The 26017-nt window shown below is 38.5% G+C and overlaps 1 protein-coding gene across 3 annotated transcripts in view; it reads right to left on the reverse strand.

The window, feature by feature from the left end:
• Positions 1-26017, reverse strand: part of Exoc6 (exocyst complex component 6) — a 156510-nt gene that overhangs the window by 80621 nt on the left and 49872 nt on the right. For all 3 annotated transcript variants that reach the window (XM_085693835.2, XM_048438928.3, XM_085693836.2), the window contains exons 6-14: positions 22452-22656; positions 20676-20831; positions 16075-16143; positions 13904-13987; positions 9351-9397; positions 9097-9217; positions 7419-7490; positions 4353-4450; positions 446-551 (exon numbers count right to left, since the gene is read on the reverse strand). In XM_085693835.2, the coding sequence (XP_085549961.2) occupies positions 446-551; positions 4353-4450; positions 7419-7490; positions 9097-9217; positions 9351-9397; positions 13904-13987; positions 16075-16143; positions 20676-20831; positions 22452-22656 (958 nt within the window). The remainder of the gene's footprint in view (positions 1-445; positions 552-4352; positions 4451-7418; positions 7491-9096; positions 9218-9350; positions 9398-13903; positions 13988-16074; positions 16144-20675; positions 20832-22451; positions 22657-26017) is intronic.

Genomic DNA, 26017 nt, shown 5'->3' on the forward strand with positions numbered 1-26017 from the left:
TGCATCCGTATGGGGACAATGCATTCCACAGTGATTGTGTGAAGGCCATAGGACAGCCTCAGTATCAATCCTCACCTTCTACCTTGGTTGCAAAGTATAGTATTTTTTTCCTCTGAGACCTAGTTCGACCCAGAGATAATGGATATGTGTGACTATGCATGTGTGTACACATGTATGTGTACACAATTATAAAAAATTACATTGCTATTTTGACTCTGAACACATATTCCTTCTTCCAGAAGAAATCTACAGGCAGCTACTACCATCACATATCTTGTATTTAATAAAAATAATCTTTCATAGAAAGTGTGTGCGCACATTTCTGGGCTGGTTATTCTGAGTTCTTTAAGAAAGCAGTCTAAACAAGCCATGAGCAAGTCATATAAGCAATAAATATAATGATTTGGTTTTTTTCTTAATCCTTTAGTGAAAAACTCGCTTGTACCTTTTCCAGGTCGGGATCTTGAAAGGGAAATTTACTGATAACTACTTTATATTCTTCTTCGCTGCCAATAGGAATGGGGCTGTAATTATCTTCTTCAAAAATATCCCTGTTAAATAAGAAAAGTTCAAATCTTATTATTGTGTCATTAGATTATTGTAGAACAGTATCTTTACAAAACCAAAAGCAGCTCCTACACTTTTGTTTATTTTGCCAATTAAAAGTCACAACAGAAAAACACTCATCACCCAGAATTCTAAAATCCAGAATGGCTCTTGTCTTAGAATTCGTTTCCAGAGTCCTGGTTCTAGTTTCACATCCTCGCGGAACTTCATTTTTACCTTTCCTGTCCAGGCTATCTCTCAAGATGATGCCTTCTGAAAAAGCTGAAGTTCCGAAGATAAAATGCTGTGTCTACTACTCAGTCTCCGCCCACCGTGGATGGAAAAGGCACCTCCTAGTTACTGTGTGTTCGCCTAGGCAGACCTCCTGCAGTTAGACAGGGCTGTGGTAGACATGATGAAGTGGTTAGCCACTGTGGAAGTGATGCCCACTGCTCTGAGCTGACCTTACTCTCCCGGGAGACAATGGGTTCAGGAGTTGTAATTACAACCAAAGTCACTCAGATCTCGACTCTGGTGTCAGAAATAAGCAACCTTCACCACTGAGCCTTGGAGGACTATTATGACCCACTTGGCTTATACCAATCAACTGACTTATGTTTATTTGTTTATTTTGGTTTTTTGGGGGGGCAGGGTTTCACTGTGTAGCCCTGGCTGGCCTGAAACTCAGTATGTATACTAGGATGATCATGAACTCACAGAAATATGTTTTATGTACGCAACGGTTTATGCTGCCCTAAAAATTAAGAAATTCTATCACTTGCACTGACACAGACAAACCTTTAGGACATCACGCTAAATGAAATAATCCCTGGTTTAGAAGACAAATACTGCATGGCTTTACTTACATATGGAATCTAAAAAAGCCAAACTCATTGAAGCAGAAAGTGGACTGGAGGTTAACAGAGGGTGAAATAGATGAAGGACCAGACAGGGGACATAGCTTTTGAGGACTGTCACACAGTAGGATGACTGCATAGGATGACTGCAATTCACAATGTTTACTTCAAAAAAAGACAGAATATTTATTGCAGAGAGAGAAAATCTAACAACAATTTACCAATTTGCTCCCAGACTTAAGGGCTTAGTGGTGACAAAAAATAAATAAGGCAAGACAGGGTGATGCTGAAGGCACTTCACAGACTCTTTCTCCACTTTCTGCCATACAGATTTCTCTCTTTCTTTTTATCTGCTTTCAACACGGGCTTTCAGTGTAGTGCATGTCTAAACCCCAGCACTCAGGGGACAAAGGCAAGGGGATCTCTGTGAGTTCAAGGCCAGCCAGGTCTACATGAGCTAGTTCCAGGTCAGGCTCCAAAGCTACAGAGAAACCCTGTCTCTAAAAACAAAACAAACAATCAACATGGAGTTACTCTTGTGAAGCTTTGGCTTTCCTGGAATTTGCTCTGTACACCAAGCTGGCCTCGAACACACAGAGCTCCACTGCCTCTGCCTCCAGAGTTCTGGGATTAAAGGCGTGCGCCACCTCACCCAGCTCACAATACAGATTTCTTCTTCTTCAGTGCTCTATGTGATACCTGATGTTATAAGAAGTCACACACAGATGACTGATGAACTCAGGATCATTATGAAACTGTCAATACTTTCCCGCCCTTTTATTCCTTTCAATAATCCAAAAAAAATTATATCAATAAAATAAATGGTTTTTTAAATGTAAGATAATGAGTATATTCTTTTGGTTTTGCTACCCATAATGCATAGCTATATTAAACTATGTACTCTATAAAATATTTATGTATTAAATATATTTATATAAATATATTACTTCATATTTGTCTATTAAAAATAAAAACACTCAGTTTTTTTTTAAAAATAAATCTCAGCACCTGGGAGGCAGAGGCAAGTGGATCTCTCTGAGTTTGAGGTCAGCCTGGTCTAAGAAGTGAGTTCAAGGACAGCCAGGGCTACACAGAGAAACCCTGTCTGAAAAATTAATGAATAAATAGATAAACAAACTCTATAAAGTTTAAAAAAACTTTACAAAAATCATTCATGCTTACAACTCAAATTACACATAGACAAAATACTACAATATTAATCAGATAATAAATTCTGTCATGGAAGAAGCCAGACTGTAATTATCAGTATTGGTGAGCATTTACTTCTCCCATCTTACTATTAATTGACAGTTCACTACTTGTAAGGCATTTGAAGACGCTAGTCGGGGGTAAGGAAAGCTTAAATCCTTTTTAGGCAAAAAGCACTACTTAGGATGGTATTAAAAGTAGAAATTGAAATGTATTTGAGACTTAAGTATTACAACTGAAATGTTATTTGTTTTCCTCCACAACTGCTATGGATGATGAAATCTATTCTATTCTATTTATGTCTATTCTATCTCTATTTGAACAAACACTTTAGCTTTCCAGTGAGAAAACATATTTCACAGCCCATAGTTTTGGGGAGTAATGACCCTGCTAGCAGTCTTAAGACAGTTGACCAGAGTTAGAAAAACTACTAAAGAGGCCTTCAATTACACAGCATGAATGCTAAGATTTTATACGTAAAAATATATTATCATACAAAATTTTAGGACTATGTCATAGATCACTGCCTCTAGCCATAAATACTACCTTGAAAATAGATGCTATAAAACTGATGACAGTTATATACAAATATTGTCCATTACCCATCTGTGCCAGGATCCTGACAAAGAAAACTCCTAAATCTTATTTAGTTCACCTATAACTTCAGCCACACAGAAGGCAGGGGCAGCAAACAAGTTCAAGGCCTGTGTGGGCCATAGAGTGATCTCACCCTGGAAACTGACATGACCTATTCTAAAAGAAAAAGGTCTGGGCCAGTGACAGTCCAGTGGGTAAGCGGGGCATTGAGAGTCCAGTGGGTAAGGATGGGGGCAGTGAGAGTCCAGTGGGTAAGGGGGGGCAGTGAGAGTCCAGAGGGTAAGGGGGGCAGTGAGAGTCCAGTGGGTAAAGGTAGGGCAAGTGATTGTGAAAAATACATTCATTTTTCTTAGAGACTTTGGGACAGCTAAGTTGTATAAACAGCACCTTCCCCAAGCCAGACTTAAAAAGCATAAATTTCTGTCTCCAACATAAAATATCTTGAAATACTTACAACCTTATAAGTATGTGATCATTTACTGGAAAAATTACAGATACTAAAGTACAAATAAATTGATTATAAATGGTTCATTCACTATGGAAAACAATATGGCAGTTTTTTAAAAAATGAAAAATATATTATCATATGATCCAGTATTTTGAGTAAAAAAACCCCAAAATATCTAAAACAGGTACTGATATACTGGCATACTCGTGCTTATGACAATATTAAAACAGCCAATCAAACAACCTAGATATCTATTAATATGAGTAGAGAACATTGGCAGACACATGCATATGGCCTAGACTTAAAAGGGAATGCACTTCTGGCCGATGGACAACATAAACACAGCACAAGGGCAAGCTAGGTGAACCCATGCTGACACAAAAGAGCAAATATTCCACAATCCCACTTACATGAGATTCTAGAGTAATGAAATTTAGAGACAAAATAGTGGTTGTGGGGGCTAGAGGAAGGAGGATCCGAGTTACTTTCTGTTTGGGAACCTGCAAGGGTTCTAGAGATGAAATGTTGAATGTTAGACATGGCCCTGTAAACTTACACACGATTTAGCTATCAAAGTGTGCATTTTACCACAACAGAAACTGAACACAAGCATTCTTACTACTATATGCAAAACCAACTGGTTAGGTGTTCGACAAACTTATTCATTATACTAAGGAACTACGGTGCAGACCCACCTGAAAATACCAGCCCATTTCTTAAGCAACGTTTCATTGTATTGATCTCTTATTTCAAATAAAAGGTCAAAAAGCCGGTTGACTGGAAAACCATAACCCTAAGACACAGAGGGAAAAAAAAAAGGTAAATCAAGTATGTTTAAAACACTCACTGACCTAAACAAAACTATCTTCAATAAGGTTTCACCATTACAATCTGAACTTCTTCACTACTGAATTTTTTTACACTCATACACAACAGTTTTCCACACCATCAAGGAACTTAGTCATTCTCTCATATCCACACCACACGTCTCTACTATTTTACACATCAACTATCTTCTAGCATGTAACGTTTGCTCAGAAAAATATCAATGAATAAAACAAACACCTGCCTTTGACTTGACAAAAGGGAATCAGAACTATAAATGTACTCATGTTACCTTTTATGGTATGATTTTATCAGCTTTGTCATACATGATAAAATGATTTCTTCTTTTCAAAGAAAAGGCTGAGGAGGATGACGATGGCATCAATGACTATGACCACCATCACAATGGAGCTGGGAGGAGGATGTGGAAAGGACGCCAGGAGGAGTTGAAATATGGAAGTCGGGGGTAGAATATTCTAAATACATTATATTCATGCATGAAATCGCCAAAATATAAACTCAAAATGTATTAAAACATTATTTTTTCTTAAAAATCAAAAGTTTATTTATTTATTTTTATGCATATGTATTTTTACATGCATGTATGTTTGTGTACTACATGCAGAGGCCAGAAGAGAGCATCAGATCCTTGGAATTAGAGTTACAAATGGTTTCAAGCTGCCATGTGGGCACTGAGAACCTAACCCAGGTCTTCTCCAAGAGCAACAGTGCTCTTAACCTCTGAGCTCTCTCTCCAGCCCTACACTTTTTTTTAAGTAAAAGTTCTTTAAGGTGTTAAAAGTGTCAATTTAAAAAACTAAAAATTATGAAACATTCTTTTGTCTTTATGAAAAGATATTGACTCTTCAATGAGAAGACATAAATTAAAAAGATAGCATTCATTAATGTAGCATAAAAATACCTAATAATGAACCTATCAGTTTTCAAGAAAAATGAAAATAATGAAGAATTTCTAAATAACTAAAAATCACTAGTGTCTTATTTCAAAGCAGTAGTAAGTTTAGGAAGACCTAGGCAGGTGGAGCTTATCAAGAGGTGGAGATAGGAAATAAGGAATTCAAGGCTAGCCTGGGGTACATAACAAGACACAAGACATGGTCTCAACGAAAAAGTGTGCTTTCAAAAGTTTACATAAACAGCATTGTTGTTTTTCTAATGTCTCCATTACTTAAACCTCCTTAACATATTTGGTTCTCTGTAGTGTAGAATCTATCAAATACTCTAGATCCAATTATTTTCAAAACACTGGTCTTAGAACTGTTTGCAATGGTCTTACAAGGAGATAAGGTGTTTGCACTACAATATAAACCCATGATCCTACTTAGACTGGAGTAAATCTTGCATATCCCAGAAGGATGCCAACAGAGCTAAACTTTGTGCTTCATGATCCCATCACTTTATTTTGTTATGAACCTAACAAGCAATTGACAGACTGATTACAGTTTAAAGAGCATTCTCTGAATGTTTCAAATCGTTAAGGAAAGCTTGAGTTGAGTTGCTCATAGAGGAGCCCCTAAAATTAAGAAAGTCCCAAACAAAACTTATCAATGCAAGGAGATCAGTATGATAGATACACATATCACAAAATTTATGGGAAAAAAGCAACCAAGACATTCTGCATTACTCTGGGGATATCAAATTTCAAATTAATCAATAGATAATAAAAATAATTTACAAAGAAGCTGGTTCAGTATTTTCTTTTCTTTAAGAAGAAAACAACTATTCAAAGACTCTATTTATAATAAAGCAAATAGTTCATACCACCATTTTCCAAACCTTAAAAAGCATATTTGTATGTCTGTCTGTGTATGCCACATGTGTATAGGTACCCAAAAGCCAGAGGCATCAGATTCCCTACAGCTACACTTACAGATCATTGTAGCCACCTGACAAGGGTGCTGGGAACCAAACTCATGTCCTCTAGAAGGACAATGTGGACTCTTAAATGATGATGGATCTCTCAAGCCCCAAAGCATAGTTTTTGAAATTACAGATTTTAAAAAATGCTCTAAGAGAAAGAAAAAGGTTCAAAGGTCACATGTACTGGGAATACTGCATAGTCACATGTACTGGGAACACTGCATAGTCACATGTACTGGAGATAATGCATAGTCACATGACTGGGGAATGCTGCATTGTCACTTATACTAGGGAACACTGCGTAGTCAATCACATGACTAAGGAATACCACATAGTCACATAAACTGGGAAATACTGCAAAACCATGTCCCTTTGGAAGACTAAGGTATACCTTTGTTCTGAGAACTGACAGAAAAACCCGTTTTATTTCACTTAGTATTTCTGAAATATTTTTAAACTACTGGTACCTTAAAATTTTTTATTGTACTTATTTATTTACCTGTGTGCGAGGGGTACATACATGGAGGCAGAGGACATCTTGTGGGAGTCAGTTCTCTCCTTCCATTATGTGGGTCATAGTGATGGGACTCGGGTCCTTAGGCTTGGTAGCAGCTACCTTTATTGCTGAGTCACCTCACCAACAGCAACATGAGATCTCCCTATGTAGTGGGTAATTACCCTACTCTGACCCTGAGAGCTCACTATTTAGCCTAAGCTGGGTCAAACTCAAGATCTTCCTGATACAGTCTCCTGAAAGCAGAGGTTACAGACAGGCACCACCATATCTGGCCTTTTTTAAAGTTAAAAAAGACTATATTCTTACTGAAATGACTCATATTTTAAAAGGTGCCAGTGTCTCCTGAGCTTTGTCCAAGCTTCAAACCTGCAAAGGAGGCACTGCATATCATTTTGGGTAGGAGAATGTCAATCTATAAGTAAGCATTTATTACTATTGACTTACTACCATTAATCTACAATACAATAAAATGTAGCCTATATTTTTTATGTCTTTGCACACCTGAAATTGCCACCAATCACGTTAGGTTAGCACCCACCTGCAAAGTGTCTGCAAAAATGACAATGAGATTCTTCAACTCCAGAACAAGGTCAGGGTCAGTGCAGTAAGACTGTGGGGTTGGGGAAGAGGGGCAGGGCAGGGGTGGCACATAGAAAAATAGAAACAAGTTAAAATTAAGAAATAAGAACCTAAAACTTTTCCTTCAATCTGGGAGTCTGAGAATAAAATTAAAATCTGGGTTCCTTAGATACAAGGTGCTTGCCTCGCCTTAGTTACGTGATTAAGAGGAGAATGGAGCATGCTCTGTAAAAGGTCATGTGAAAGAAGGGATGCTGTATCTCTGCAAATCTTTAGACTGCTGAGAAACTAATTACAAACGCTAGCAGTGGTCTCCATATACACCATACACTTCTACTTTCATTATTCATGTATTCTCCATCTAATAAAAGACATAGATACTACCTTTCCCAACATAAGAATGGCAATAAGTATTTCTTAGTAACTAGCTGAAAGAAAATGAATACTTTTAAAATAACAGAGCAATACAGCGCCTCTTAATAACACTTAAGATTTTAAATGTGAGCCAGGTGGTCATGGCACATGCCTTTAATCCCAGCACTTGGGAGGCAGATGGATCTCTGTGAATCAGCCTGGTCTCCAGAGTGAGTTCCAGGACAACCAGGGCTACACAGAGAAACCCTATTTGGAAAAACAACCAAAAAGCCAACAACAACAAAAAGATTTTGAACATGATGTTATATTTACTATGTTATAATTTCATATTTAATGTCATGGAATTAAGAGGACTATGGCATAAATGTATTATTTAGAGCTGATTTCAATATAAACCATGATAAAATGCAGCATTCACGGTTAGCTCAGGGGCAGGGCACCTGCTAGTATGCATGAGACCCTGAATTTCGTGCCCAACAGCCCCAAAATACTTTATTCACTAAAACATTTTTTAAAGTTTTATTGCAATGTTTCACAAATCAAAATTTCTTATCATAATTCTATACTTCTAGTACACATAAATAAAGTATATTAGTAATCTAAATACGATAAAAATTTTCTTTCACCTCTTTTAAATCTTAATTACCAATTATAGTAACTAATTACAAAATTTTAAATATAGGGCTACTTTACTTGAGATAAACTACTAAAACTATCGTCAGTTAAAGTCACACTGACCAATTATGAACCTAATAATGCTTATAGCTCTAGCATGGTAGCTGTTTCCACAAAGGGCATTAATAAAATAGTTGGTCATTTAATTTTAAGTCATTAAAAAATAATCTCTCATGAAGGTTTATTATTTCAAGTGAGTTCAAGTTGTAAAAACTGTAGATTTTAAAATCTATAAATATTCTCAAACAAGCTTTATTGGGTTTTATGATAGAGTTGATTTTGGAAACCAAAAATCTGAAATAATTAAAACCTCTTTCTTCACAGTGTTGCTCGGTGATCTAATGAAGAGGTCAGTTGAGACTAATGGGACTAGCCTAATTCTTCCCTTTCTGTAAGACTTAAATAAAAACATCTTGAGAAGCCCCAGGCAGTTCCAGAACTGCAGCCTAATATAACCAGGCAGAAGCCTTGATGCTATTACTTACAAATCTGAGCAATTACCTAGAGGGAGGGTGATAAAGATGCAGCTTTCCACACCATACAAATCAAAATGAATTGTAATTGTCAATGTAAATGGTCTGACTTACAGAGTGAGCTCTAAGGACAGCAATTATCTTCGCAAGGGCCATGTTCCACAGCTCATCAGTGTATGCCCTGGTTACTAGGCCCTGGGTCACATGTAAAATGTGGTCCTCCACCACAAAGAACCTACAGTGGCAATTACCAACATAGCATGTGTTTAGGGAAGAAAGGGAGAAAGTTCAAGCAGAAAATAATTATTTTTGACATTTAACAAACTTTAATGAAATTAGTAATAGTTTTTTCCATATTATATACATACCCTACAATTTGAGTGAAATATCTTCTATAGCCATCAACTGTTTCATGCTGAAAATGAAAAATAAAAATCAATTTAAAACAATAAGTACAGTAACAAAAGTTTCAAGTCACTATAACTTGACTGAAAAATATTTATTGAGAGCCTACTAAGTTCTACTTACTAATAAGGTATCACAGATACTTCAAATTAACAAAAATCTCTTTCTCTCATGGACTGTACATTCAAAAACAATTTTATTATTGTATGTGTGTATATATGGACACACATGCCACAGTACATGGAGTGGTCAGAAGACAACTATATGGAGTTAGCTGTCTCTTTCCGCCTTCACTTGGGCTCCAGGAATCAAACAAAAGCAGGCAAGCAGCTCTACCTACTGAGCCATCCTGCTCACTGAGCCATATTGCAGGCCCTTATGGAATGTACATTCCAAAGGAGAGAGATATTAAATAAGTCTAAAGGTAAGTGGGATTTCAGAGGCTACTTCTGTCTTTCACTTGAGCTAATACCACACCATCCTACATAGACTCAGATTCTAGACTTCCCACTATGATCTATTCTCACACAGCTATCAGGTGATAGATTGCAATTAGCGATGAGAACATATATCCTCTACAAAAAACTTGGGCGGGGGTTGAAACAGGGTTTCTCTGTAATAGCCTTGCTATCCTAGAACTCACTCTGTTGTCCACACTGGCCTTGAACTCACAGAGATCTGCCTGCTTCTGTCTCCTAAGTACTGGGGTTAAAGGTGTGTGCCACCACTGCCAGGCCCAAAACCTTTTAAATACTACCCATAACACTTTTATATCATCTATAATTAAAGTCCAATAGCTAATAAATGGGCCGGGGTATGGCTAGGGAGATAGCTGAAGTCTTGCTTAGCAGGTGTGAGGGTCAGAACTCATGTAAATGCTAGGTGAACGTGGTAGCCTACCAGGAATTCTAGACTCAGTAGAAGAGGAAGGGGGTCCCCAGAGTACATTGGCTAGTAAGACTAACAGTGAGCTCTGGGTTTAATTAGAGACTCTCCCTCAAAGAATAAAGTGAAAGTGAGATTGAGGATAATTTCCCTACGTTAACCTCCAGCCTCCACAATACTAGCATGTACATACATGCATTCACACACACACACACACACACACACACACACACACACACATACACACACGAAAAAACGTGTATAGACACATGAAACTGTGAAATACACAACACATACAAACATATCGTGAAAAAAAAACGTGGACCAGGATAATAACTCAGCTGGTAAAGTGGCTGTTTATAAGCCTGAGAACCTGAGTTCAGGTCTCTAAAAGCTATGTTCAAAGAGCCAGATGTAGGGCTGGAGGGATGGTATAGCAATTAACACGCTTACTGCGCTTGCAAAATATTCAAGTTCAGTTTCCAGCTTGCATGTCAATGGCCCACAACCAGTTCCAGATCTGATGCCCTCTTCTGGCCTCTATGGGCACCTGCACCCACATTCACATACCCATACACACTTACACATGTAATTAAAAATTAAATAAATTCTAAAAACAAATAAAATAAAGTCAGGTATTATGGCACATGCTTGCAGTCCCAGTGTAAGGGAGACAGGCAGATCCCTGGGGCTCACTTGCCAGTTAGCCAGCTTAGCCAACTTGGCAAGACCTAGACCAATAGATACTCTGTATCTCTTTAAAAAAAATCCAATACAAAGTGGTCATTTCTGAAATCACATATACATAAACAACAAAAATAAACTCAGTAGGTCATATTGATATATACATAGCAATAATAATCAAAGAAAATGAGGCTATTGATTTGAGAAGGAGGTGGGGCATGGGAAGAGTTGAAAAGAAGAAAAGTGACACAATTATATTTAAATTTAAAAATTTATTTTTCTAAAATACAAGGACAGCACTTAAGGAACAGTCAAGGTTGTCCTCTGCCCGCCAACACACTCACCCACCATATGCACCTGCACACACATGAGCATTAACAGACACTGAAAAACATGGGCAATTGTCTGATAAACCTTTAACAAAAACATAGAGGAAAACTCTATCTGATTTTTATCCATAAATTTGTTTATATGAACCACATTATATCCCAAGTAAGTTCTAGATGACGGTTGATTTTACTTGTCAGCACAGTCTGGAGCCTCAGTATGAGATTATCTAGGTTAAGTTGGTTTATGGGCATTTCTGGGAGGATTTACTTTGATTACTTCATTTTGAGAAGACCTACTCTAAAAGTGGGCAGCACTATTTTCTGAACTTGAGGCCTGAATTTTCATCTGTTTATTCATTCATTCATCCATTTTAAAAGAAAGAGTGGAGCAGAAGCATGCCTGGAGCCTGCGCTCTTCTTCTAAACGTGGAGTTACTGTGGCCAGCTCTCTCATTCCTGAAACTGTGGTCCTCCTGCTTCGAGGGACAGTGGCCTGGCCTTGTGAGCTAACACAATCTTTCCCCCCAAGCTGAGTTTGTCAGGTTATTTTATCTCAGCAACTGGAAAAGAAACTAAGACAGTGGATTCCATAAATGTGGTAAGATTTTCAAACATCAGGGTCTCTTTCAATTGAAGGAAGTGAGGATCATTATTAATGTTAATAAGTGTTAATTATTTGTGTTACATTTATTTAGGTGTGTCTGTTTACACGTATGGAGAATAGCTTGCAGGGACCTGTTCTTTATTCCACCCTGTGGGTCCCATGCACTGAACTCAGGTCTCAGGATTGGAGGTAGGTGCCCTTATCCTCTGAGTCATCTCACCTGCCTTGTTAATACTTTTTAACTTAAAAACATGACAAGTGCTGAATAGAAGGCTCAGCAGGTAAAGGCCACTTGCCACTAAGCCTACAATATGAGTTCAATCACCAGGAATCAAATGGTAAAAAGAACTAGCTCCTTCAAGTTGTCCCCTGATCTCACAAATGTACTGTAGCACTCATATACACACACGGAGCAGGGGGGGAAGGAATATTTATTTTCATTTTATGGTTATGAGTATTTGCTTGAGTGCATAACTCTATATCATGTGCATGTGGTGCCAAGGAGGACATAAGAAGGTGTCAGTTCCTCCAGAAGAGTAACTTTTAACTGTAATACAAGAGTCTGCTTGTTGGGGTTTCTGTCCTGCCCAGTTCCCACAGCCGGTAAGCCCCAAAGAAAATCACACAGAGAGTCTTGCATTACTTATAAACTGATTGGCCCATTAGCTCAGGCTTCTTATTAGCTCTTGTAGCTTATATTAAAAACCATTTTTCTTATCTATGTTAGCCACATGGCTCAGTACCTTTCACAGAGGGGCAGGTCACATGTTGCTTCTCAGTGGTGTAGGCAGGAATGGCAAAGGAGATTCCTTCTTCCCAGAATACTCCTGTTCTCATCACCCTGCCTCTACTTCCTGTCTGGTTGACCCGCCTATACTCCCTGCCTGGCCAATCAGCATTTATTTAAAAACATAATTGACAGAATACAGACAATTCTCCCACACCACTTGGTAATTCACTGTAGCTTTTACTTACCTTTTCCTAATGAAAAGTAATAATGAACATTTGTGTATCTGTAATAAGATGTCTGTTTAAAACTCTTGTCTGTTTTTAAGGCTAGTTTATTTGTCATTAATTGTTGAGAAAGGTTTTTAGATAGTTTTATCTATTGATTATCTTAATAATGGGCTTTACACCCCCTAAAGCCCCTGATTATAAGAAAGGAGACCTCGTTCAGGGCATCTGCTTGAAGGGCTCTAGATCTGGCCCTATATCACTCAAACTCACTCTTTCTTATCCCAGAGATCATTTTAGGATAAAAGTTACACTCAATGTCTCATTAAACCTACCTGGGTTTCTGCCTTCATTTAGGTTATAGTCAGATATTTTGAGGTAGTTTTCATGTGTATTATCTATGAACTTTCACAAACAGATTTAGTCATGTAAATGTCACCACAATCAAAGGTTTTGAATTAATTATATTTACTGCCAGATCCCTAATACATTTAAGAAAAATCTAATTTTAAAAAAATTCTATTCAGAGGCTAGAAAAATGGCTTAGTGGTTGGGAGCCCTAGCTGCTCTTACAGAGGACCAAAGTTCAGTTCCTACCACCCATGAGGAGGCTGACAACCACCTGTAATTCCAGTTTCAGGGGATCTCATGCTCTCCTGGCCTCTGAAGGTAACCTAATCACATAAACAAACCTACCCCAGCCACATACACATAATTAAAAATAAAAATACAAAGAAAAAGTCTATCTACTGTCTTCAGTAAACAACTTTTGTTCAGTGTGACAAAGAATCATAGCACACAATTTACCATAGTGTGAGAAACAAATTACCGCTGCCTGACATTGTGATTGTTCATCTGTATTTAATTCAACGTCTATCTTTCCTAATAGAATATAAACTCATGAGAGAAGAGACTGACCCAGCTTTGCTCACTATTGTACATTTGGCACCTAAGTCAATTACTAGAAATGGTAGGTGTTCAATAAATATTTACATGCTCTGAAAACTACAGCCAGGGACAGGCTGATGACACAGGTCACGGCACAGGGGCTGGGACTCACCACACTCGACTGCGGCTGCAGAACCAGGCGTGCTTGCTTCTTCCTTTGCTTCCGGTAGTAATTTTCAAACGTTTCTTCATCACCCTAAAGAATGTCAGGAGAATGATGGTCAAGACTGCCACCTCCAACCTCCCTCCTTCCCTTGCCCTCCCTGCTGAGAGAGCCTTCTTCGTCCTCTGGGAGTCATGATCATTTTCCAAACTGGAACATAAATGACAAATGGCATTTCACACTGACAGTAAGACAAAGGCATTATGTATGGCTCAAACACACACACACACACACACACACACAACCAGAAACTTTATTTCAAATTTACCTAAAATAAAGTTCAAGTAATTAAACATTTTCCTACTTTACCACTTAAACTTTACAAGCTTTTCACTGATCAAACTAAAAATGGAGTTCTCAATGATGATGCTAAATGTATCCCTGGGAGGCCTACTTGCTTTCTTTCTTCCTTCTTTCCTTCCTTTTGAAGGGAAATGGAGAAGTTGATCTGGCAGAGAGGGCAGGTGGAGGGCAGGACTGGACTGGGAGGAAAGGAGGAAGGAGAAACTGTAGTCAGGATATAATGTATAAGAGAATAAAAGTTTTAAGAAAGGAAAGAAATTGGATTTTTTAAAAAAGAATTAAATAACCTTGTCAGAAAAGAACTAATCACAAAAGTCAATATGTTAAAAAAAATAAAAGAAGTAGAAGTAGTAATATATAACATAATTCAACTTTGGTTATAATAAAAGACATGGAATGTAAAACATCAACCAGACTTGATGGCACAGACCTGCGAGCCCAGCTACTTGAGAGGCTGAGATAGAAGGATCACAAATTCAGGTCAACCTGGACAACTCAGTGAGACCCTGTCTCAAAATAAAAGTAAAGGGAGCTAAGGCACTGGGTATGTATCTCAGGTGGTGGAGGGACTACATAGCGTGCACACAGCCCTGGGTTGAATCTCCAGCACCACATAAACCAGCTAATGGTGGAGAGGAGAATCAAGTTCAAGGTCATCCTTGACCACACAGTAAATTCAAGGCCAGGCTGGGCTGTATAAAATGCAGTCAAAAATGAAGGGAGGAGGAGAAGGGAAGAAAGAGAGGAAAAAGGGGAGAAGGAGGAAGAAACAGGAGAAAGAGAAGGAGGCATAGAAAAACTAAGTACTACCAAATACAAAATCATTCTCTACCAAACTCAACATGATTGGAAGGAACAGACAAAGAATTAAACCACAGTATAGTAAACTTAGAAGGCTAATATATTCAGTTTGATTCAAAGTCAATGAGACTGAGTTAAAAACAAAACAACCAACACCCAAAGCCCATAGATTGGGCAACAGGAACCCTATTCCCAGTGTTATGTAACATTCCAGCTTAGCCTCCACTTGTCTTAGGTGCAAATAGAGTTAAATGCATAACTACCACCTGACATTATAAAAAAAGAAAATAGCAGCTTTGAAAGACTGAGAGGAAGAATTACTTCATCAAGACCTAGACAAAGTATTATGTTTTTACAGTGCCCAAAGTACACAGTACCTGAGGAATGAATGACACTCAAGGTCCTCTGGCCTCTAAATTCTCTCTAACACACACACACATGCACACATACAAACAAGGTAGAAAACACCTAATGATTCCTAAAGTTGACCTCTGGTCTCAACATACATACAAACACACACATACACATGCATGCACACTTATGTATCCTCACACATACAAGCACACATACAAACACACATGTGCACACACACATACACGAGTTTATTCCTTTCTTCCTTTCTTTTTGGTGGTAGTGCTGGGGCTAGAACCCAGAGCTTCGTACATGCTACAAGAACACTCTACAATGGAGCTACATCCCCAGTCCTGAATTACATCTTGATAAAGAAATTATTTAAAAATGGGTAACTGACTGCTTACATAAAAGTACTAACAATATAATGTGGAACAAGCACACACTGAAATAAATACTGAAAAGTAACTATGAGTCAACCTCACGAAGAAAGGGAGATGGAAGTACAATCTCCTCCTGTTCTCAGAAAGTACCAAAGTCGTTATTCTGCGACGTCCCAGGGTGCACTCACACATTCCCCAGTGACAAAGACTATGATACATGTAGTATATCAAAAGCACATCACCATGGGACTCCATATGGTCAGAATTGGCAAAAATACTCACCAAAGCAGAATAAATGTGTAAGCATCGGTAAACAGGTGAAAAATCAACGAGATCTTGAACAGTTAAGACCTAAAAAATAAATCTATTTTTAAAAACGATAGGTTATACTATTAGATAATACAAAGTTAAAATCAAACATCAACTCATGGACTGTTAAAATATTTATGTAATTCTCCCAGGCATACAATATGAATGCAATCCCATGTCATTTCACTTTGGTGTTTTTGTAGCTTATTCCTTATATGTTTACTATTATTGTTGACTGTTATGGATTATAGAAAAAAATAACTTTTTCCTACACTGGGGACTGACCCCAGGGCCTTGCCCTTGCTAAGTAAGCACTCTACCTTTGAGTAGAAAACATATCTGTATCATGCTTAGCAGAGTATCAGAAAAATTGCTGTAATAAGTACATATTGACTATGATCTTGTTTGAGGTAATTCATTAATTTACATTCTGGCTTTAAACAAAGTTCCATTTAAAGCAAAACCATCTGCTTTTCACCATTGTTTCTAATTAGAAACTATCACTATTATCTTATGGACCTTTTTTTTTTAAATGCATAGCTGCTTAAAATTGGTTTATCAATTCTAAGATGCATGCCACCTTCTAGAATATATAATACAAAAATTATTCACATTATGTTACAGTGTAAAAAAAAAGTATTCCTTAGAACTGTTTAAAAATAGCATAAAGAAACCAGGCTGTGGTGGTGCACGCCTGATGTGGAATGTCCTTCTGTGTGCTGTGAACATGCCTTCCTCCCACTGGTTAATAAAGAACCTGCTTTGGCCTGTGACAGCTAGGTGGGAAATCCAAGCAGAGAGAGGAAGAAAAAAGGTAGGTTGAGAGAGATGTCAGTGAGCTGCCCATAGAACAGGATGCCAGAATACCTAACATAATGCCATTGTCACACAGAGATATACAAACTATTAGAAATGGGTTAACTTACAAGTGAGGGTTAGTCAGTAATAGTCTAAGCCACCAGCCAACCAATTATATTAATATTAGCCTCTGAGTGATTGATTATTCTATAAGCAGTCGTGGGGACTGGGAGAGAAACTAGTTCAGTGGGCCCGGGCGAGACAGAGAAAAGCTTCCAACTACACATACCTGTAATCCCAGCACTTAGGAGGCAGGGGCAGAGAGATCTCTGTGAGTTTGAGGCCAGCCTGGGCTACAAGAGCTAGTTCCAGGGTAGCCAGAGCTGTTACAAAGAGAAACCCAGTCTCAAAACAAACAAACAAGAAAACAAAAAATATAAAGTAATATAAAGTCTCTCAAACTTGAGAAATCTGTGAATTCTTCTAAAAAAGGAACACATTTCTATTCTCACAAATCCTGGACAGATTATGCTCTTACTTATTAGGAAAAATTATGAAAACAAAATATAGAAATAGTAAAAGAGATCCAAAAGAATAGGAAACAACCAAAGTACCTTAAGCTAACATATGATTCTAATATCACCACCAGGTAGAGATGTGCAAGACAGACAGGGAAACTGATTAAGAATTGACTTCTTATCATCCATGTCTTCAAAGGAAAAAAAGAATACAAAATCCTCTAAATATTAAGAACAAAGATGTCAATTTTAGAAAGTGTCTCATACTGAAACCATGTTTGCAATTTGTATACTATCTCAAAATTCAACCTAAAAAGATCCAATTCTATGTCTCCAATGACAACTATTATAGGAAGCAACTTCAGCTTCAGGTATTCAGGGATTTATCAGAATGAAAAGCACCAAGTGCTGTCCACCTCCCTTAACCTTTTAGAGTAGGGCCTTCCACAAGCACTGTATCACTGAGCTGTGTGTCCTTATCCCTACCTCTAAAAACACTGGTTTGGAATAAAGGACGGGAGCTGGAGAGAATGGTTCAGGGGGTAAACTGCTTGCCCTGTCACTCAGTGAAGGCCAGAGTTCAGACCCCAGACCCACGTACAGGTCGGACAGGTGTGCCGCCCCCTTGTCATCCCAGCACTCCTCCCAAACTGTGGAGACAGGCGGCCTGCAGAACTCGCTGGCTGGCTAAGCAGTTCTGAGTCACCTGAGAAGCTAAAGTGGACAGTGTCAAGGATATTTCTGCTGTCAGCCTCAGACCTCAACATGAACAGCCTGAAACTCTAGCTCCAGAGAATCCAATGACCTCATTTGAATTCTGTGGGCAATCACACACAGACACACACACATAAATAAATAATAAAAATATAAATATTGGGGCTGGAGAGATGGTTCAGAGGTTAAGAGCATTGCCTGCTCTTCCAAAAGTCCTTAGTTCAATTCCCAGCAACGACATGGTGGCTCACAACCATCTGTAATGGGGTCTGGTGCCCTCTTCTGGACCGAAGAAAGAATACTGTATACATAATAAGCAAATAAATAAATTTTAAAAAAATATAAAAATATTTCAAAATATTAGTACTAATACAAGACAGACTCAACAGATGACTGTTACATGGTGAAGGTTTTTTTTTAAAAAAAAACAACAGGATGAAATAATAAATTTGGATAGAAAAAAATAAATTTAAAATAATTTCAAGGTTTATAGATAGGACTTTTTTTAAAAAAATAACAATTAACAAAGCTGGAGAGATGGCTCAGTGGTTAAGAGCACTGACTGTTCCTCCAGAGGACAAGGTTCAAATCCCAGGATTCACTTGGCAGCTCACAACTGTCTATAACTCCAGTCCCAGGGAATTTGAGACCCTCACCTAGAAATACATGTGAGTAAAACACCAATGCACATAGAATGAAAAAAATAAGTAAATCATTTTTAAAAAGAGATGACAGTCACAGAGACCCTAATTGTTCAACATGCAGACGACAAAAGGCTGTGAGTGCTCAACCCTAAGTTGGACATCCACATCAAACTCCTCACCCAAAGGCTCAGGGGTCCTGTGGAAGAGCAGGTGAAAGACTGTAAGGGCCAGAAGTGGTAGACAACTTCAAGGAAGCAGTGTTTTCCAGAAGTAACAGGATAGACGTAATATGAACTCACAGCAGTGTGGCAGCATGCAAAACACCTGTGCAAGACCCAGCCAGGCAAAATCCCAGCATGGAGTGGGGAGGTGGACACATAACCCCGCTACTAGCTGAGCCTATTAGAATTTGACAGCTGCTGGGAAAGGGAAAGTCATTTTTTTAATGATGTGACCTCTGGTAGGTCAACCACAGGCCAGGGAAGGCCCCATCCCCAACACAAGCTGGGAAGCACACACTGAATTCAATGAAGATAGAAGGAAGACAAAGGAAGAGGAAAATAAAGAGGAGGAGGGAAAAGAGAAAGAGGAGGGAAGAAGAGGAAGAACAGAGAAGAATGGAAGAGGTAACCTCAAAGTTAGTGGGAAGGGATGGGAAGGCTAAAAGGGTGACAACAGGGGGAGTTGGGATGGCGAGTATACTCAAAATATACTGTACAGAATTTTCAAATATTTAATTTAAAAAATGTAGAGCTTAACAGAAGCTAAAACAGAATTCTGTTGTAGCCCCTCAATACAAATTGAAATAAAGTGGCAGAAGGCTGGGGAGACAGTCCATAAAGTGCTTACCACAAAGGTATAAGGAAGTGACTTTGGATCCCCAGAACCCACATAAACTTGAGGGAGTGGCAACATCCAACTATAACCCCAAAACTGCAGGATGGGGAAACAAGTAAGTGTCTGCAGCTCATTCTCCAGACAGCCTAGCCAATCAGAGAGCTCCAGGCCCAATGAGACCCAGTCTCAGAAAAACTGAGGTGGCATTAATGAGATGGCTCTGTGTTTGCTACACAAGTTTGGCCACCTGGGTGATCCCTAGAACCTATGTGAGAGATGGGAAGAAAAAACAACCCCACTTAGTTGTCCCTTGACTTCCATACACCCACTGTGGCACATACACTATTACACACACACACACACACACACACACACACACACACACACCGAAAGTGATTAAAGAAAACACCTGATGTTCACCTCTGGCCTCGACACAAATATACACACACATCCAGATGTACCTGTACACTCACATGCACATATACCACATGACACTACACATATGCACACATATACTAAAATAAAATATGATAAAAAATAAAATGGTAGGCTATCCAGAGTTGGGCCAAATAACAGAGTCAAAAATTATGAAATAAAAATTTGTCTCAGGGGGCTGGAGAGATGGCTCAGAGGTTAAGAGCACTGACTGCTCTTCCAGAGGTTCTGAGTTCAATTCCCAGCAACCACATGGTGGCTCACAGCCATCTATAATGAGATCTGGTGCCCTCTTCTGGCATGCAAGCATACATGGAAGGAATGTTGTATACCTAATAAATAAATAAATCTTTAAAAAAAAAATTTGTCTCAGCTAGTTCGAATATGGTAACTACAAAAAAGACTAAATTTATTTTTACTACTAATTATACAAAACAGCTACACTCTACTGTCTACAAAAATACAGTCTGCAATATCCTGTTTGTCTATCAATTATGTTGTCTAATATTTCAGATCATTCACTGTCCACTGTGAACTGACGGACATAAATCAATTGGCACATGGAAAACACAGTGCTTTATAAAGCAAACAATTATTCAAAAATAAGGGAAGGAAGAAACCCCATTACCTCCTCTTCATTCTCAGCCTCCTCTTCAAGTACATGTTTCAATACAATGTCATTCTTTTCTTCTAGAATTCTGTCATTATTTGCATGCATGTTTTTCCCAAACCTCGCATTATTTTGCTTCTGCAGAGCAACACTGAAACTTTTCTGCTGCTGTGCCTATTTAAAGGAGGACAAAGTTCAACTTATTTCAAAATTTATTCTAGTCAAAATCAACATTTACTATCCACCCATCCATCCACCCACTCATCCATTTTCTTAACTACCACTTATATATTTGATACAGGCTCCTGCTATATAGCCAGGCTGAACTGGAACTCATTACGTATCTCAGTCTGACCACAAACTTGAGGTCTTCCTGCTTCAGCCTCCCAAGTGTTAGATTTGTAGTTGTGTGTCCATGTACAGTGCTCCCTGCCTCAAAATTATTCATAACATATCCCTTTTTTAAGTTGTTTCTTATAAAACTGTTTCTTATAAACCTGTTTCAGGGTCTGGAGAAGCATGTGCATGTGGGGTCAAACTCAAGCCCCATTCTTCGGGATCATGATTGATTAACTGATTGATTGATTGATTTGAAATGAGATCTCTTACTGAGACCTGGGGCTGACCAAGTGACCTGTCCATATCTGCCTCTTCAGGGCTGAGATTACAAGCACACACCATGTCTGACTCTTTTTATGTGTGGGTTCTGGGGATCAAACTCAGCTCCTAATGCTTGAGAAGCAAGTGCTTTACCAACCAAGCCATTTCCAAAACCCCAATAATTTATTATTTAAATGTATGTGTAAGATCTGCAACAATGTCCTCTTTTTAATTTCTGATTTGTACTTTCTTCTCTTTCAAATTCTGTTACAAAGGATTATCAATTTTAATTGAAAATTAAGATCCAATTTTTAGCTTGGCTCATTTCCATATTGCATTTTATCTATTATGCTTGTTTTTTTGTTTGTTTGTTTGGATGGTTGGTTGGTTTTTTTCAAGACAGCATTTTTCTGTGTGGCCTTGGCTGTCCTGGAACTGCTCTGTAGACCACGCTGGCCTTGAACTCAGAGATCTGCCTGCCTATGCCTCCAAGTGCTGGGATTAAAAGTGTGTGCCACCAACACTTGACTATGCTTGTTTCTGATCTTATTATTGAACTGTAGGCTTTAATTTAAACCTAATTTTTAGTATGTTTTTAAAAGGAACAATTTATGGGAAGTAGAAAGAAAGCTCAGCAGCTAAGAGCACTTGCTGCCCTTGCAGAGGGTGAGAGTTCAGTTCTCAGCATCCATCTCAGGCAGCTCACACGCACCTGTAGCCACATCTGCAGGAGATCCAATACCTCTGACTGCCTCTAGCACCTGCAATCACATAGACACGTGCACATACACATAATAAAAATAATACAGATCTATCTTTAAAAAGGTAACATCATAAAGCTGTTTCCACTCTGTGGCTAGCACCTATTGTTAAGGCAGATCTGACTGCTGGAAAACAGACCGCTGGGAGTTCAGCTGGTGAATGACTGAAGAAATCAGTTAAACCAACTTGACTTAAATTTTTAAAATATCTGTAACTCCAAAGAAAATGCTAGGAAAAAAATTATTCTAAAAGAGAACCAGGGATGATCAGAAAACGTTAAGCTTAAGCACAAGGAAGCGTGTTGAGAGGTAAGCCCTGGACATGTTTTACATCCCAGACATCAAGAATATTAAAGCATGTTGAGAGGTAAGCCCTGGACATGTTTTACATCCCAGACATCAAGAATATTAAACTGAAAAACGTTAAACTCACCTGTTTCATGGCTGTTTCACCTATTTTGTCAGAATGCTTTCGAATGCTTTCCAGAAAGTCCTTAAGATCGGACATGGAGATTTCTTTGATATCCTCCCGGAGTTTAGGAAGCGTGTCTATCATTAGCTGGCAGAAGCGGTACTGACTGACCCGGGGAAAGTACACAGTTTCCAACTGTTCCATTGTTTGAAGTGCAGAATAATACCTGCAAGAGGTCAAAGGGAAATATAAAAAGTTCATGTCAATTAACTACATAAGAAGACCCAAATAATGGATCAATCTGATGCTTCCCTCAAAGAGGAGTGACTGCATCTGGGTTTGGGTCTGGGACCTTTGCCTAGCTACACAAGGCCCTGGGTTCCACATACAGCCCCAGGGAGAAAATAACATTTATCCCCATTACTAAATACAACCATGTATACTATACACACATTAGCAGCTAACATTCAGGGCTTCCACTAATTAATTTCAACTAAATCTATAACATGAGGAACACTATCATAGTTGTTGCAATGTCTTAACTCTAAACAAATTTACAAATCACAACACAATGCTAAATTATTCGCTATATAATTTCTTACTATCTCTCCTACATTATATCCATCCACACAATGATACCATCAAAAATCATAGCACGTTTCATTCAAAATAAATGTTAAATTTATTTAACTGTTATAAAAAAAGTCATACTACTATTTAATTAGAAATATCACTAAGTGCCTCAAATGTAAGGTAAAAATCACTCGGTGAGTGATTTCTTTCAATTCAATCAATATTTTCTGCATGTCCACTATTTATGAGGCACTACGGAACATGTCAGGTGTGCAGTAATTAGTAAACCAGAGCTTGTGCCCCAGAGAAACTGACACAGACTTTCACGGGCTAATACTTTCTTTCAACCCTCTGAGGTATAATCTATTGGCAACCAATGATATTTATATATGATAAGAAAACTAAAACAGTATGTAACTTGGTCAAGATGTCATAGTGAAATGGTTCCGGGATTCAGTATATAAACATATAAATATCCTACGTTTCAAAGATCCAAGGAAAACTAGAAAATATTTTAAACTGAAAGACAATAGGAAAAAAGAACTTGTGACAGGGCATGGCTCACGTCTGTCATGCCAGGGTTGCAGAATATCTGTGTATAGTGTAAAAATGTGTCTCTGCTTAAGACACCTTCTGATTGGTTTAATAAGAAGTTGAATGGTCAATAGTTAGGCAGGAGAGGAGGGTGGGATCTCCAGGGAGAGAGAGAAAGGGGAGGAGGAAACTAGGTGTGGGGATTTCACCAGCAGACAGCAGGTCGGACATGCCATACTGAGCTAAGGTAATCAAGCCATGTGGCAGAATGCAGATTTAAAAAATATGGGTTAATTAAGTTATAAGAGCTAGTTGGGGAAAAGCCTAAGCTAAAGCTGAGATTTTATAATTAATAATAAGTCTCCAGATCATTATTTGTGGACTGAAGGTCCAAAGAGAGTCTGATAAGAAAGCTTGCTACATGCCAGTATTCGGAAGCCTGAGGCACAACAGTCATAAGTTCAAGCATATAGTGGGATATAGTGAGATGCTGTTTCTGAGGGAAGAAAGAAGAAAATGAGGGAGAGAGGGAAGGATAGAAGTAAGGAGGGAAGGGGAGAGAATAGGTCAGTACTCTTAGAAAAATTTATATCAAGAAAATTTCCAAACGTGTTATCAGATTAAAGATTAGTTTCCAAGTTAAAGTGTGGCTCCCAGGATTGAAGAAATGGATCTGCAATTAAGGAAACTTGCTCCTTTTGCAGAGGACCAGGACCACAGTTTGGTTTCCAGCATCCATATGGCAGTTCACAACCAACTGTAACTTCAGGCCCAAGGAATTCAGTATCTACTTCTGACTTCTGCAGGCACCAAGCACACACACAGTACACATACAAACATTCAGGCAAAATACTCAAATACATAAAATAAATACAGATTATTTTAAAAGGTGACTCCCCAAGAACCTATCAGGCACACTGAAAACAAACATGTCATTAAAACATATCATAAAGAATTTACAGAACACAGAGGACAAAGTTTTTCTTTGTTTGTTTTTTAAGGGCAAAGTTAAGAAATGAAGCCGGATGCTGGTTGCGCATACCTCTAATGCCCTGGGAGGCAGAAGCAGATGGATCTCTATGAGTTTGAGGACAGCCTGGTCTACATAGTGAGTTCCAGAACAACCAGGGCTACACAAAGAAACCCTGTCTCAGAAACAAACAAACAAACCAAAAAAATCAAAACAAAACAAAAGCAAAGAAAAAAGCAATCAAAAGAAAAAGAAATGAGAATGACTTCAGACTTCCCAATAGCAACCATGGAAGAGAGAGGGCAGAGAGAACACACCTGGAAAGAAGAAAGCTTATAAGATTGCCCACACATGTGCATGTGTGTATGTGTGTGCGCGTGTGTGTGCGCTCGTGCACATGTGAGTGAGAGTGTGATGAGCCCAGGCTGCAGGCAAATCTTAGTTTCTAAATAGTGCTGCTGTCTAATAATAATACTATTCTAATAGAACTATTAAAGAAGCACAGGCGCGAGCAGAAGAGCGCAGTGAGAGCCAGGAACATCGTACTATGCAGCAGGAAAGCACACCAAGAGGACACAAACTGGCTTGAAAATCTCTACACTGACCTGGAACAATCTGTACATCAAATAGAATAAAGATAATAATAAACTAATGCATTTATTTTTAAAATATTCATGACTCTACAGCAATAATCAGAAAAAAAGGAGCAAAGAAAACAGATTAAAAGTAGTAATCCCAGTCAGACAGTGCTGGCACACACCTTTAATACCAACACTCAGGAGGCAGAGGCAGGCGGAGCTCTGTGAATTCGAGGCCCACCTTGGTCTACAAATTGAGTTCCATGACAGCCAGGGCTATACAGAGAATCCCTGTCTCAAACAAACAAACAAATACAAAGTGTCCTAAGTTACAAGAGTTGACCTGAACTTTTCATGAATGGCAAAAGAACAACTAGAGGGGAGGGCAGCATCTTCAGAAGTGTGGAGCCTCACACCTTCAGTCCAGCACTAGAGAGGCTGGAAGGCAGGGCCGCTGCAAGTCTGAGGCTACAAGAGGTCCAGCCCAGCTTGAGTTACAGGTGAGACCTGTCTCTAAAATAATGATTATTGGATTATTAATAAAATAAAAATGGACAAAAAAAACCCACATAAGAAACAATTTTTCAGGCAGGAAAGAAGACAATATTTGGGGCATGGTAGAGAAAATCTGATTATAACTATTAGATTACATCACTGAAAAAACAGATAAACCCCTAAACTGGAAAACAGTAAGAGTCATTTTGCTGTGGGACAATGGTCTGTACCCTGTCAACTGTATTTTAATAAAGTGCTGATTGGCCAGTAGCCAGGCAGGAAGTATAGGCGCGGCAATGAGAACAGGAGAATTCTGGAAAGAAGATTCAGTCTGCAGTCGTCACCCTGACACAGAGGAAGCAAGATGTGACTGCCTCACCAAAAAAGGTACCAAGCTAAATGGCTAACACTGACAAGAATTATGGGCTAATATAAGT

This window comes from Myodes glareolus, chromosome 7, assembly GCF_982192425.1.
Source record: "Myodes glareolus chromosome 7, mMyoGla1.1, whole genome shotgun sequence".
NCBI lineage: Eukaryota > Metazoa > Chordata > Mammalia > Rodentia > Cricetidae > Myodes > Myodes glareolus.